We start from the raw sequence: 13,756 nt of genomic DNA, 5'->3' as shown, positions 1-13,756 counted from the left end.
GCTTTATGTTTTGGATCATTGTCTTGTTGGAAGACAAATCTCCGTCCCAGTCTCAGGTCTTTTGCAGACCATCAGGTTTTCTTCCAGAATGGTCCTGTATTTGGCTCCATCCATCTTCCCATCAATTTTAACCATCTTCCCTGTCCCTGCTGAAGAAAAGCAGGCCCAAACCATGATGCTGCCACCACCATGTTTGACAGTGGGGATGGTGTGTTCAGCTGTGTTGCTTTTACGCCAAACATAACGTTTTGCATTGTTGCCAAAAAGTTCAATTTTGGTTTCATCTGACCAGAGCACCTTCTTCCACATGTTTGGTGTGTCTCCCAGGTGGCTTGTGGCAAACTTTAAACTACACTTTTTATGGATATCTTTAAGAAATGTCTTTCTTCTTGCCACTCTTCCATAAAGGCCAGATTTGTGCAATATACGACTGACTGATTGTTGTCCTATGGACAGAGTCTCCCACCTCAGCTGTAGATCTCTGCAGTTCATCCAGAGTGATCATGGGCCTCTTGGCAGTTTAGAGGGACGGCCAGGTCTTGGTAGATTTGCAGTGGTCTGATACTCCTTACATTTCAATATTATCGCTTGCACAGTGCTCCTTGGGATGTTTAAAGCTTGGGAAATCTTTTTGTATCCAAATCCGGCTTTAAACTTCTTCACAACAGTATCTCGGACCTGCCTGGTGTGTTCCTTGTTCTTCATGATGCTCTCTGCGCTTTTAACAGACGTCTGAGACTATCACAGTGCTGGTGCATTTATACAGAGACTTGATTACACACAGGTGGATTGTATTTATCATCATTAGTCATTTAGGTCAACATTGGATCATTCAGAGATCCTCACTGAACTTCTGGAGAGTTTGCTGCACTGAAAGTAAAGGGGCTGAATAATTTTGCACGCCCAATTTTTCAGTTTTTGATTTGTTAAAAAAGTTTGAAATATCCAATAAATGTCGTTCCACTTCATGATTGTGTCCCACTTGTTGTTGATTCTTCACAAAAAAATACAGTTTTATATCTTTATGTTTGAAGCCTGAAATGTGGCAAAAGGTCGCAAAGTTCAAGGGGGCCGAATACTTTCGCAAGGCACTGTATGTACATTTTCTAAAATGTCTAAAAACCTATTTTTGCTTTGCCATTAAGGGATATTGTGTGTCGATTGAGGAGGAAAAAAACAATTGAAACAATTTTAAAATAAGGCGGCAACGTAACAAAATGTGGAAAAAGGCAAGGGGGTCGGAACACTTCCTGAACGTACCGTACATGTTCAGGTTCACAGGCAGGTAAGCAAGCAAAACAAACAACACACCAACATCTCCACAACTACAGAGTCCAGGTCTATTTTCTGCTTTTCTATAATGACCTCTACTAACCAAGTCAACATCTCCACAACTACAGAGTCCAGGTCTATTTTCTGCTTTTCTATAATGACCTCTACTAACCAAGTCAACATCTCCACAACTACAGAGTCCAGGTATATTTTCTGCTTTTCTATATTGACCTCTACTAACCAAGTCAACATCTCCACAACTACAGAGTTCAGGTCTATTTTCTGCTTTTCTATATTGACCTCTACTAACCAAGTCAACATCTCCACAACTACAGAGTCAAGATCTATTTTCTGCTTTTCTATATTGACCTCTACTAACCAAGTCAACATCTCCACAACTACAGAGTTCAGGTCTATTTTCTGCTTTTCTATATTGACCTCTACTAACCAAGTCAACATCTCCACAACTACAGAGTCAAGATCTATTTTCTGCTTTTCTATATTGACCTCTACTAACCAAGTCAACATCTCCACAACTACAGAGTACAGATCTATTTTCTGCTTTTCTATATTGACCTCTACTAACCAAGTCAACATCTCCACAACTACAGAGTCAAGATCTATTTTCTGCTTTTCTATATTGACCTCTACTAACCAAGTCAACATCTCCACAACTACAGAGTCCAGGTCTATTTTCTGCTTTTCTAAATTGACCTCTACTAACCAAGTCAACATCTCCACAACTACAGAGTACAGATCTATTTTCTGCTTTTCTATATTGACCTCTACTAACCAAGTCAACATCTCGTTGAGAACTCTCTAGAGACATTATACTGAGAATGCAGTAGTTCTGTTGATCTACTTTACATTCCCGTTGATGCTGCAAGGTCACCCGCTTTAGATCAGACCCCCTTCCTTTCAACCCAAATGTAAATCAAAACCCACGGAACCGTGATCAACGTTGATAAACTTCCATAATATATTGATGAGCTTTTCTTCCGACAAGTCCTCTGTCAGTTTCATTTCTGTGGAGGCTGCAGTAAGCATATCACACTGTGTTCACTCTGTTCAAATCCTGTGATGGAGAGACTCCTGATAGACGCATCATCTCTTGCCAACCCCCTCAGATAATATTTCACAGAGCTAGCAGAGTGTGTGTGTGTGAGTGTGTGTGTGTCTGAGTGTGTGTGTGTCTGAGTGTGTGTGTGGATGGAAATGGAGAAGCACAAAAGCAGATTGTCAACGAAATGGGGCAATCTGATTCCACACTGATCAATAGGCCTCCCTATTTATTTATTTATTTATTTATATTTTTATTTCACCTTTATTTAACCAGGTAGGCTAGTTGAGAACAAGTTCTCATTTACAACTGCGACCTGGCCAAGATAAAGCATAGCAGTGTGAACAGACAACACAGAGTTACACATGGAGTAAACAATAAACAAGTCAATAACAGTAGAAAAAAGAAAAAAAAGAGTCTATATACATTGTGTGCAAAAGGCATGAGGAAGTAGGCGAATAATTACAATTTTGCAGATTAACACCGGAGTGATAAATGATCAGATGGTCATGTGCAGGTAGAGATACTGGTGTGCAAAAGAGCAGAAAAGTAAATAAATAAAAACAGCATGGGGATGAGGTAGGTAAATTCGGTGGGCTATTTACAGATGGACTATGTACAGCTGCAGCGATCGGTTAACTGCTCAGATAGCAGATGTTTAAAGTTGGTGAGGGAGATAAAAGTCTCCAACTTCAGCGATTTTTGCAATTCGTTCCAGTCACAGGCAGCAGAGAACTGGAAGGAAAGGCGGCCAAATGAGGTGTTGGCTTTAGGGATGATCAGTGAGATACACCTGCTGGAACGCGTGCTACGGGTGGGTGTTGCCATCGTGACCAGTGAACTGAGATAAGGCGGAGCTTTACCTAGCATGGATTTGTAGATGACCTGGAGCCAGTGGGTCTGGCGACGAATATGTAGCGAGGGCCAGCCGACTAGAGCATACAGGTCACAGTGGTGGGTGGTGTAAGGTGCTTTAGTAACAAAACGGATGGCACTGTGATAAACTGCATCCAGTTTGCTGAGTAGAGTGTTGGAAGCTATTTTGTAGATGACATCGCCAAAGTCGAGGATCCGTAGGATAGTCAGTTTTACTAGGGTAAGTTTGGCGGCGTGAGTGAAGGAGGCTTTGTTGCGGAATAGAAAGCCGACACTAGATTTCATTTTAGATTGGAGATGTTTGATATGAGTCTGGAAGCAGAGTTTACAGTCTAGCCAGACACCTAGGTACTTATAGATGTCCACATATTCTAGGTCGGAACCATCAAGGGTGGTGATGCTAGTCCGGCGTGCGGGTGCAGGCAGCGAACGGTTGAAAAGCATGCATTTGGTTTTACTAGCGTTTAAGAGCAGTTGGAGGCCACGGAAGGAGTGTTGTTTGGCATTGAAGCTCATTTAGAGGTTAGATAGCACAGTGTCCAAGGAAGGGCCAGAAGTATACAGAATGATGTCGTCTGCGTAGAGGTGGATCAGGGAATCACCCGCAGCAAGAGCAACATCATTGATATATACAGAGAAAAGAGTCGGCCGAAGAATTGAACCCTGTGGCACCCCCATAGAGACTGCCAGAGGACCGGACAACATGCCCTCCGATTTGACACACTGAACTCTATCAGAGAAGTAGTTGGTGAACCAGGCGAGGCAGTCATTTGAGAAACTAAGGCTGTTGAGTCTGCCGATAAGAATATGGTGATTGACAGAGTCGAAAGCCTTGGCCAGGTCGATGAAGACGGCTGCACAGTACTGTCTTTTATCGATGCCGGTTATGATATCGTTTAGTCCCTTGAGCGTGGCTGAGGTGCACCCGTGACCGGCTCGGAAACCAGATTGCACAGCGGAGAAGGTACGGTGGGATTCGAGATGGTCAGTGATCTGTTTGTTGACTTGGCTTTCAAAGACCTTAGATAGGCAGGGCAGGATGGATATAGGTCTTTAACAGTTTGGGTCCAGGGTGTCTCCCCCTTTGAAGAGGGGGATGACTGCGGCAGCTTTCCAATCCTTGGGGATCTCAGACGATATGAAAGAGAGGTTGAACAGGCTGGTAATAGGGGTTGTGACAATGGCGGCAGATAGTTTCAGAAATAGAGGGTCCAGATTGTCAAGACCAGCTGATTTGTACGGGTCCAGGTTTTGCCGCTCTTTCAGAACATCTGCTATCTGGATTTGGGTGAAGGAGAAGCTGGGGAGGCTTGGGCGAGTAGCTGCGGGGAGGGGCGGAGCTGTTGGCTGAGGTTGGAGTAGCCAGGAGGAAGGCATGGCCAGCCGTTGAGAAATGCTTGTTGAAGTTTTCGATTATCATGGATTTATTGGTGGTGACCGTGTTACCTAGCCTCAGTGCAGTGGGCAGCTGGGAGGAGGTGCTTTTGTTCTCCATGGACTTTACAGTGTCCCAGAACTTTTTGGAGTTAGAGCTACAGGATGCAAATTTCTGCTTGAAAAAGCTGGCCTTTGCTTTCCTGACTGACTGCGTGTATTGGTTCCTGACTTCCCTGAACAGTCGCATATCTCGGGGCCTATTTGATGCTATTGCAGTCCGCCACAGGATGTTTTTGTGCTGGTCAAGCGCAGTCAGGTCTGGAGTGAACCAAGGGCTATTTCTGTTCTTCGTTCTGCATTTTTTGAACGGAGCATGCTTATCTAAGATGGTGAGGAAGTTACTTTTAAAGAATGACCAGGCATCCTCAACTGACGGGATGAGGTCAATATCCTTCCAGGATACCCGGGCCAGGTCGATTAGAAAGGCCTGCTCGCAGAAGTGTTTTAGGGAGCGTTTGACAGTGATGAGGGGTGGTCGTTTGACTGCGGATACAGGCAAGGAGGCAGTGATCGCTGAGATCCTGATTGAAGACAGTGGAGGTGTATTTGGAGGGCCAGTTGGTCAGGATAACGTCTATGAGGGTGCCCATGTTTATAGATTTAGGGTTGTACCTGGTGGGTTCCTTGATGATTTGTCTGAGATTGAGGGCATCTAGCTTAGATTGTAGGACTGCCCAAACTCTGAAGCTAGATGGGGGGGGCGATCAATTCACAAATGGTGTCCAGGGCACAGCTGGGAGCTGAGGGGGATCGGTAGCAGGCGGCAACAGTGAGAGACTTATTTCTGGAGAGAGTATTTTTTTAAATTAGTAGTTCGAACTGTTTGGGTATGGACCTGGAAAGTATGACATTACTTTGCAGGCTCTCTCTGCAGTAGACTGCAACTCCTCCCCCTTTGGCAGTTCTATCTTGACGGAAAATGTTGTAGTTGGGTATGGAAATCTCCTAAATTTTGGTGGCCTTCCTAAGCCAGGATTCAGACACGGCAAGGACATCAGGGTTGGCAGAGTGTGCTAAAGCAGTGAGTAAATTATCCTCTCTCAATGGTGCAGGGACTCAGTGGATCATTCATGGTACAACCTACGAGATCTGCTGTTTTTACATAAGGGCTACGGTACTGACTCCCCCCTGCTAGGCAAGACTGTCCAGGCTGTCTTCCCACTGTTACTGTACTGACTCTACCCTGCTAGGCAAGACTGTCCAGGCTGTCTTCCCACTGTTACTGTACTGACTCTACCCTGCTAGGCAAGACTGCCCAGGCTGTCTTCCCACTGTACTGACTCCACCCTGCTAGGCAAGACTGCCCAGGCTGTCTTCCCACTGTACTGACTCCACCCTGCTAGGCAAGACTGCCCAGGCTGTCTTCCCACTGTACTGACTCCACCCTGCTAGGCAAGACTGCCCAGGCTGTCTTCCCACTGTACTGACTCCACCCTGCTAGGCAAGAGTGACCAGGCTGTCTTCCCACTGTACTGTACTGACTCTACCCTGCTAGGCAAGACTGTCCAGGCTGTCTTCCCATTGTTATTGTACTGACTCCACCCTGCTAGGCAAGACTGTCCAGGCTGTCTTCCCATTGTTATTGTACTGACTCCACCCTGCTAGGCAAGACTGTCCAGGCTGTCTTCCCACTGTACTGACTCCACCCCTGCTAGGCAAGACTGTCCAGGATGTCTTCCCACTGTTACTGTACTGACTCCACCCTGCTAGGCAAGACTGTCCAGGCTGTCTTCCCACTGTACTGACTCCACCCTGCTAGGCAAGACAATCCAGGCTGTCTTCCCACTGTTACTGTACTGACTCCACCCGGCTAGGCAAGACTGTCCAGGCTGTCTTCCCACTGTACTGACTCCACCCTGCTAGGCAAGACTGCCCAGGCTGTCTTCCCACTGTACTGTACTGACTCCACCCTGCTAGGCAAGACTGTCCAGGCTGTCTTCCCGTGGTACTGAAATAACTCCACCCTGCTAGGCAAGACTGTCCAGGCTGTCTTCCCACTGTACTGTACTGACTCCACCCTGATAGGCAAGACTGCCCAGGCTGTCTTCCCACTGTACTGACTCCACCCTGCTAGGCAAGACTGTCCAGGCTTTCTTCCCACTGTACTGACTCCACCGTGCTAGGCAAGTCTGCCCGGGCTGTCTTCCACTGTACTGACTCCACCCTGCTAGGCAAGACTGTCCAGGCTGTCTTCCCACTGTTACTGTACTGACTCCACCCTGCTAGGCAAGACTGCCCAGGCTGTCTTCCCAATGTACTGACTCCACCCTGCTAGGCAAGAGTGTCCAGGCTGTCTTCCCACTGTACTGTACTGACTCCACCCGGCTAGGCAAGACTGCCCAGGCTGTCTTCCCACTGTTACTGTACTGACTCCACCCTGCTAGGCAAGACTGTCCAGGCTGTCTTCCCACTGTATTGTACTGATTCCACCCTGCTAGGTAAGACTGTCCAGGCTGTCTTGGTGGAAAACTACAAAACCCAGGTTGGAAAACAGATTATTCTTCAACTTTATAATCACTAATGTATCTTCAGTATACAGTGGGGCAAAAAAGTATTTAGTCAGCCACCAATTGTGCAAGTTCTCCCACTTAAAAAGATGAGAGAGGCCTGTAATTTCCATCATAGGTACACTTTAACTATGACAGACAAAATGCGAGAGAAAAAAATCCAGAAAATCACATTGTAGGATTTTTAATGTATTTATTTGCAAATTATGGTGGAAAATAAGTATTTGGTCACCTACAAACAAGCAAGATTTCTGGCTCTCACAGACCTGTAACTTCTTCTTTAAGAGGCTCCTCTGTCCTCCACTCGTTACCTGTATTAATGGCACCTGTTTGAACTTGTTATCAGTATAAAAGACACCTGTCCACAACCTCAAACAGTCACACTCCAAACTCCACTATGGCCAAGACCAAAGAGCTGTCAAAGGACACCAGAAACAAAATTGTAGACCTGCCCTGGGCTGGGAAGACTGAATCTGCAATAGGTAAGCAGCTTGGTTTGAAGAAATCAACTGTGGGAGCAATTATTAGGAAATGGAAGACATACAAGACCACTGATAATCTCGATCTGGGGCTCCACGCAAGATCTCACCCCGTGGGGTCAAAATGATCACAAGAACGGTGAGCAAAAATCCCAGAACCACACGGTGGGACCTAGTGAATGACCTGCAGAGAGCTGGGACCAAAGTAACAAAGCCTACCATCAGTAACACACTACGCCACCAGGGACTCAAATCCTGCAGTGCCAGACGTGTCCCCATGCTTAAGCCAGTACATGTCCAGGCCCATCTGAAGCTTGCTAGAGAGCAGTTAGATGGTCCAGAAGAAGATTGGGAGAATGTCATATGGTCAGATGAAACCAAAATATAACTTTTTGGTAAAAACTCAACTCATTGTGTTTGGAGGACCAAGAATGCTGAGTTGCATGGGGGTGGAAACATCATGCTTTGGGGCAACTGATCCGTGTAAAGGAAAGAATGAGTGGGGCCATGAATCGCAAGATTTTGAGTGAAAACCTCCTTCCATCAGCAAGGGCATTGAAGATGAAACGTGGCTGGGTCTTTCAGCATGACAAAGATCCCAAACACACCGCCCGAGCAACGAAGGAGTGGCTTCGTAAGAAGCATTTCAAGGTCCTGGAGTGGCCTAGCCAGTCTCCAGATCTCAACCCCATAGAAAATCTTTGGAGGGAGTTGAAAGTCTGTGTTGCCCAGCAACAGTCCTAAAACTTCACTGCTCTAGAGGAGATCTGCATGGAGGAATGTGCCAAAATACCAGCAACAGTGTGTGAAAACCTTGTGAAGACTTACAGAAAACTTTTGACCTCTGTCATTGCCAACCAAGGGTATATAACAAAGTATTGAGATAAACTTTTGTTATTGACCAAATACTTATTTTCCACCATAATTTGCAAATAAATTCATTAAAAATCCTACAATGTGATTTTCAGGATTTTTTTCCTCATTTTGTCTATCATAGTTGAAGTATACCTATGATGAAAATTACAGGCCTCTCATCTTTTTAAGTGGGAGAACTTGCACAATTGGTGGCTGACTAAATACTTTTTTGTCCCACTGTAGATACTATTTTTAACTAATGATAGTACGATCCTATTTATGTTAAACTGTTAAATGTGTGTGATTTAATTCCAAACACTGATCTAAGATCAGTTTACCCTCTCCTTAAATCATAACATTACCCAGTAGAAGGTAGAATGATAAAACTGCCTTCATATATCAGAGCTAAGATGCAACTTCCTCAAGTTATTACACATTAATAATACAGTAATGTTTTTTGGATTAGCCCAATAGACAGCGATGGTGTGTCTGCACTACACAGTGTAATGTATGGTACCAGAGCACAGAGAGGCTGAAAGGATGTGTACAGGCAACCAGTTGAAGTGTTGCTAGCACATTCCCCATGCTCTCTACAAGACAAATATGACAGGGCGGTACGGTATGAAGGTTCGACTAGTTGTGTTACCCATTGGCCTTTCTCTCCTTGCAGTTTGCTGAAGAACAACTTCAGCTCCTTGACTGTGATGCTGTAGCTGGCCAGCACTCCTAGCATGTCCACCATCAGGTCTGGAAGAGGGAAGGGACACACACAGGTTAAACATGACATATGTGAAGAGGGGAAACTGACCACAGCCTAACAATGGACTTGAACAGAGTCCAAGTGAAAAGCAAAACACATACAGAGTGATGTTCGAGAACCTCTATAACCAAAGTAACATCGTTGCGTGACCTCTTGTTACTTGGCTCATAAAACATTTTATGGATTGATTACAAGTAGACCAAAAACACTTCACACTAAAGAGGACATCGAAAAAGACTTAAATCAGATATTCAGCACTTAAAATACTATGCAAACCAAATCACCTTTTATTAGTTAAGTACACATATTTTCACATTATGGCAAACGTGGAGAAATGCTATGCCATTCCCCATCAATGTGTTTTTTAATTGTATTTTTTAATTGTAAATATTTTTTTATTTAACCAGGTAGGTTAGTTGAGAACAAGTTCTCATTTACAACTGTGACCTGGCCAAGACAAAGCAAAGCAGTGCGACACAAACAACAACACAGAGTTACACTTGAAATAAACAAGCGTACAGTCAATAACACAATAGAAAATAAAAAAAGAAAGTCTATATACAGTGTGTGTAAATGGCGTGAGGAGGTAAGGCAATAAATAGGCCATAGTAGCGAAGTAAGTAGCAATTTAGCAAATTAACACTGGAGTGATAGATGTGCAAGTAGAAATACTGGTGTGCAAAAGAGCAGAAAAGTAAATAAAAACAATATGGGGATGAGGTAGGTAGATTGGATGGGCTATTTACATATGGGCTGTGTACAGCAGCAGCAATCGGTAAGCTGCTCTGACAGCTGATGCTTAAAGTTAGTGAGGGAGATATAAGTCTCCAGCTTCAGTGATTTTTGCAATTTGTTCCAGTCACTGGCAGCAGAGAACTGGAAGGAAAGGTGGCCAAAGTAGGTGTTGGCTTTGGGGATGACCAGTGAGATACAGTGGGGAGAACAAGTATTTGATACACTGCCGATTTTGCAGGTTTTCCTACTTACAAAGCATGTAGAGGTCTGTAAATGTTATCATAGGTACACTACAACTGTGAGAGACAGAATCTAAAACAACAATCCAGAAAATCACATTGTATAATTTAAGTAATACATTTGCATTTTATTGCAAAAATGATAAAAATGATAAAAATTACAGACCTCTACATATTTTCTAAGTAGGGAAACCTGCAAAATCGGCAGTGTACCAAATACTTGTTCTCCCCACTGTATACCTGCTGGAGCGAGTGCTATGGGTGGGTGTTGTTATCGAGACCAGTGAGCTAAGACGGAGATTTACCTAGCAAAGACTTATAGAGGACCTGGAGCCAGTGGGTCTGGCGACGAATATGTAGCGAGGGTCAGCCGATGAGAGCATACAGGTCGCAGTGGTGGGTGGTATATGGGGCTTTGGTGACAAAACGGATAGCACTGTGATAGATTGCATCCAGTTTGCTGAGTAGAGTGTTAGAGGCTATTTTGTAAATGACATCGCCGAAGTTGAGGATTGGTAGGATAGTCAGTTTTACTAGAGTATGTTTGGCGGCGTGAGTGAAGGAGGCTATGTAGCGAAACAGAAAGCCGATTCTATATTTAATTTTGGATTGGAGATGTTTGATATGAGTCTGGAAGGATAGTTTACAGTCTAGCCAGACACCTAGGTATTTGTAGTTGTCCACATAATCTAAGTCAGAATTGTCCAGAGTAGTGATGCTAGTCGGGCAAGCGGGCAGCGATGCTGTTCGCCGGGGTTGGGGTAGCCAGGAGGAAAGCATGGCCAGCCGTAGAGAAATGCTAATTGAAATTCTCGATTATCGTGGATTTATCAGTGGTGACAGTGTTACCTAGCCTCAGTGCAGTGGGCAGCTGGGAGGTGCTGCTCTTATTCTCCATGCACTTTACAGTGTCCAAAAAAACGTTTTGGAGTTAAAGCTACAGGATGCAAATTTCTGTTTGAAAAAGCTAGCCTTTGCTTTCCTGACTGACTGCGTGTATTGGTTCCTAACTTCCCTGAAAAGTTGCATATCGCAGGGACTATTCGATGCTATTGCAGTCTGCCACAGGATGTTTTTGTGCTGGTCGAAAGCGGTCAGGTCTGGAGTGAGCCAAGGGCTATATCTGTTTTTAGTTCAACATTTTTTGAAAGGTGGTGAGGAAATCACTTTTAAAGAACGACCAGGTATCCTCGAATGACGGGATGAGGTCAAAATCCTTCCAGGGTACTCAGGCCAGGTCGATTATAAAGCCCTGCTCGCAGAAGTGTTTTAGTGAGCGTTTGACAGTGATGACGGGTGGTCGTTTGACCGCGGACCTATAGCAGATGCAGGCAATGAGGCAGTGATCGCTGAGATCCTGATTGAAAGTGTATTTGAAGGGTAAATTGGTCAGGATAATATCTATGAGGGTGCCCATGTTTACGGATTTAGGGTTGTACCTGGTGGGTTCCTTGATAATTTGTCTGAGATTGAGGGCATCTAGCTTAGAATGTAGGACTGCCGGGGTAACCTCTTGAAGCTAGGGGGCACTATTTTTATGTTTGGAAAAATAACTTTCCCAAAGTAAACAGCCTATTTCTCAGGACCAGATGCTAGAATATGCATATAATTGACAGATTAGGATAGAAAAATCTAAAGTTTCCAAAACTGTCAAAATATTGTCTGTGAGTATAACAGAACTGATATTGCAAGCAAAACCCTGAGGATAATCCAATCAGGAAGTGCCTCTTATTTTGAAACCCTTCTGTTCATATGCATGCCAATCCACCATTTAAAGGGATATCGACCAGATTCCTTTTTCTCTGGCTTCCCTAAGGTGTCACCAGTCTTTAGACATAGTTTCAGGCTTTCATTTTGAAAAAAAGAGCGTGAAAGATCACATTGCGTAAGTGGATAGGTGGGGGCTCTCAGAGTGAGTTTTTGCGCTACAGAGTAAAGCCGCCATTGTTCCTCCCGCTGTTATTGAAAAACCTACACACTCGGTTGATATATTATCGAATATATATTTTAAAAACTACCTGAGGAATGATTATAAAAAACGTTTGACATGTTTCTGTGGACATTATGAAGACTATTTGGAATTTCCATCTGCGTTGTCGTGACCGCTCTTTCCTGTGGATTTCTGAACATAACGTGACAAACAAACGTCTGTATTTTGGGTATAAAAATAATCTTTATGGAACAAAAGGAACATTTGTTGTGTAACTGGGAGTCTCGTGAGTGAAAACATCCGAAGATCAAAGGTAAACGGTTCATTTGATTGCTTTTCTGATTTTCGTGACCAAGCTTACGGATGCTAAGTGTACATAATGCTATGCTCGGCTATCGATAAAATTACACAAACGCTTGGATTGCTTTCGCTGTAAAGCATCATTTCAGGTGGATTAACAAAAGGCTAAGCAATATTGCACTTGTGATTTCATGAATATGAATATTTTTTTGTAATATTATTTGACTGTTGCGCTATGCTATTCAGCGGTTGCTGACGAAAATGATCCCGCGACAGGGATGGGTAGCGTCAAGAAGTTGCATATCCCAGTTCAGGTCACTTAACAGAACGAGCTCTGAAGATAGATGGGGGGCAATCAATTCACATATGGTGTTCAGGGCACAGCTGGGAGCTGAAGGGGGTCTATAACAGGCGGCAACAGTGAGAGACTTATTTCTGGAGAGATTCATTTTTAAAATTAGAAGCTTGAACTGTTTGGACATAGACCAGGAATGTATGACAGAACTTTGCAAACTATCTCTGCAGTAGATTGCAAATGCTCCCCCTTTGGCAGTTCTATCTTGACGGAAAATGTTGTAGTTGGGGAATTTTTGGTGGCACTCCTATGCCAGGATTCAGACATGGCAAGGACATCACGGTTGGCAGAGTGTGTTTATTTATTTATTTTTATTTATTTTACCTTTATTTAACCAGGTAGGCAAGTTGAGAACAAGTTCTCATTTACAATTGCGACCTGGCCAAGATAAAGCAAAGCAGTTCGACAGATACAACGACACAGAGTTACACATGGAGTAAAACAAACATACAGTCAATAATACAGTATAAACAAGTCTATATACAATGTGAGCAAATGAGGTGAGAAGGGAGGTAAAGGCAAAAAAGGTCATGGTGGCAAGGTAAATACAATATAGCAAGTAAAACACTGGAATGGTAGTTTTGCAATGGAAGAATGTGCAAAGTAGAAATAAAAATAATGGGGTGCAAAGGAGCAAAATAAATTAATTAATTAAATACAGTTGGGAAAGAGGTAGTTGTTTGGGCTAAATTATAGGTGGGCTATGTACAGGTGCAGTAATCTGTGAGCTGCTCTGACAGTTGGTGCTTAAAGCTAGTGAGGGAGATAAGTGTTTCCAGTTTCAGAGATTTTTGTAGTTCGTTCCAGTCATTGGCAGCAGAGAACTGGAAAGAGAGGCGGCCAAAGAAAGAATTGGTTTTGGGAGTGACTAGAGAGATATACCTGCTGGAGCGTGTGCTACAGGTGGGAGATGCTATGGTGACCAGCGAGCTGAGATAAGGGGGGACTTTA

General features: G+C 43.9%; 1 protein-coding gene across 7 annotated transcripts in view; it reads right to left on the bottom strand.

Annotated features, from left to right (window-relative positions):
* Positions 1 to 13,756, bottom strand: part of LOC110533189 (lipopolysaccharide-responsive and beige-like anchor protein) — a 356,513-nt gene that overhangs the window by 293,041 nt on the left and 49,716 nt on the right. For all 7 annotated transcript variants that reach the window (XM_090187615.1, XM_090187618.1, XM_090187619.1 and 4 more), the window contains exon 4: positions 9,133 to 9,233. In XM_090187615.1, the coding sequence (XP_090043741.1) occupies positions 9,133 to 9,233 (101 nt within the window). The remainder of the gene's footprint in view (positions 1 to 9,132; positions 9,234 to 13,756) is intronic.

Source organism: Oncorhynchus mykiss, chromosome 10, assembly GCF_057628025.1.
Source record: "Oncorhynchus mykiss isolate SJ-2025 chromosome 10, ASM5762802v1, whole genome shotgun sequence".
Taxonomy (NCBI): Eukaryota; Metazoa; Chordata; class Actinopteri; order Salmoniformes; family Salmonidae; genus Oncorhynchus; species Oncorhynchus mykiss.
This window is presented reverse-complemented; position numbering and strand designations above follow the sequence as displayed.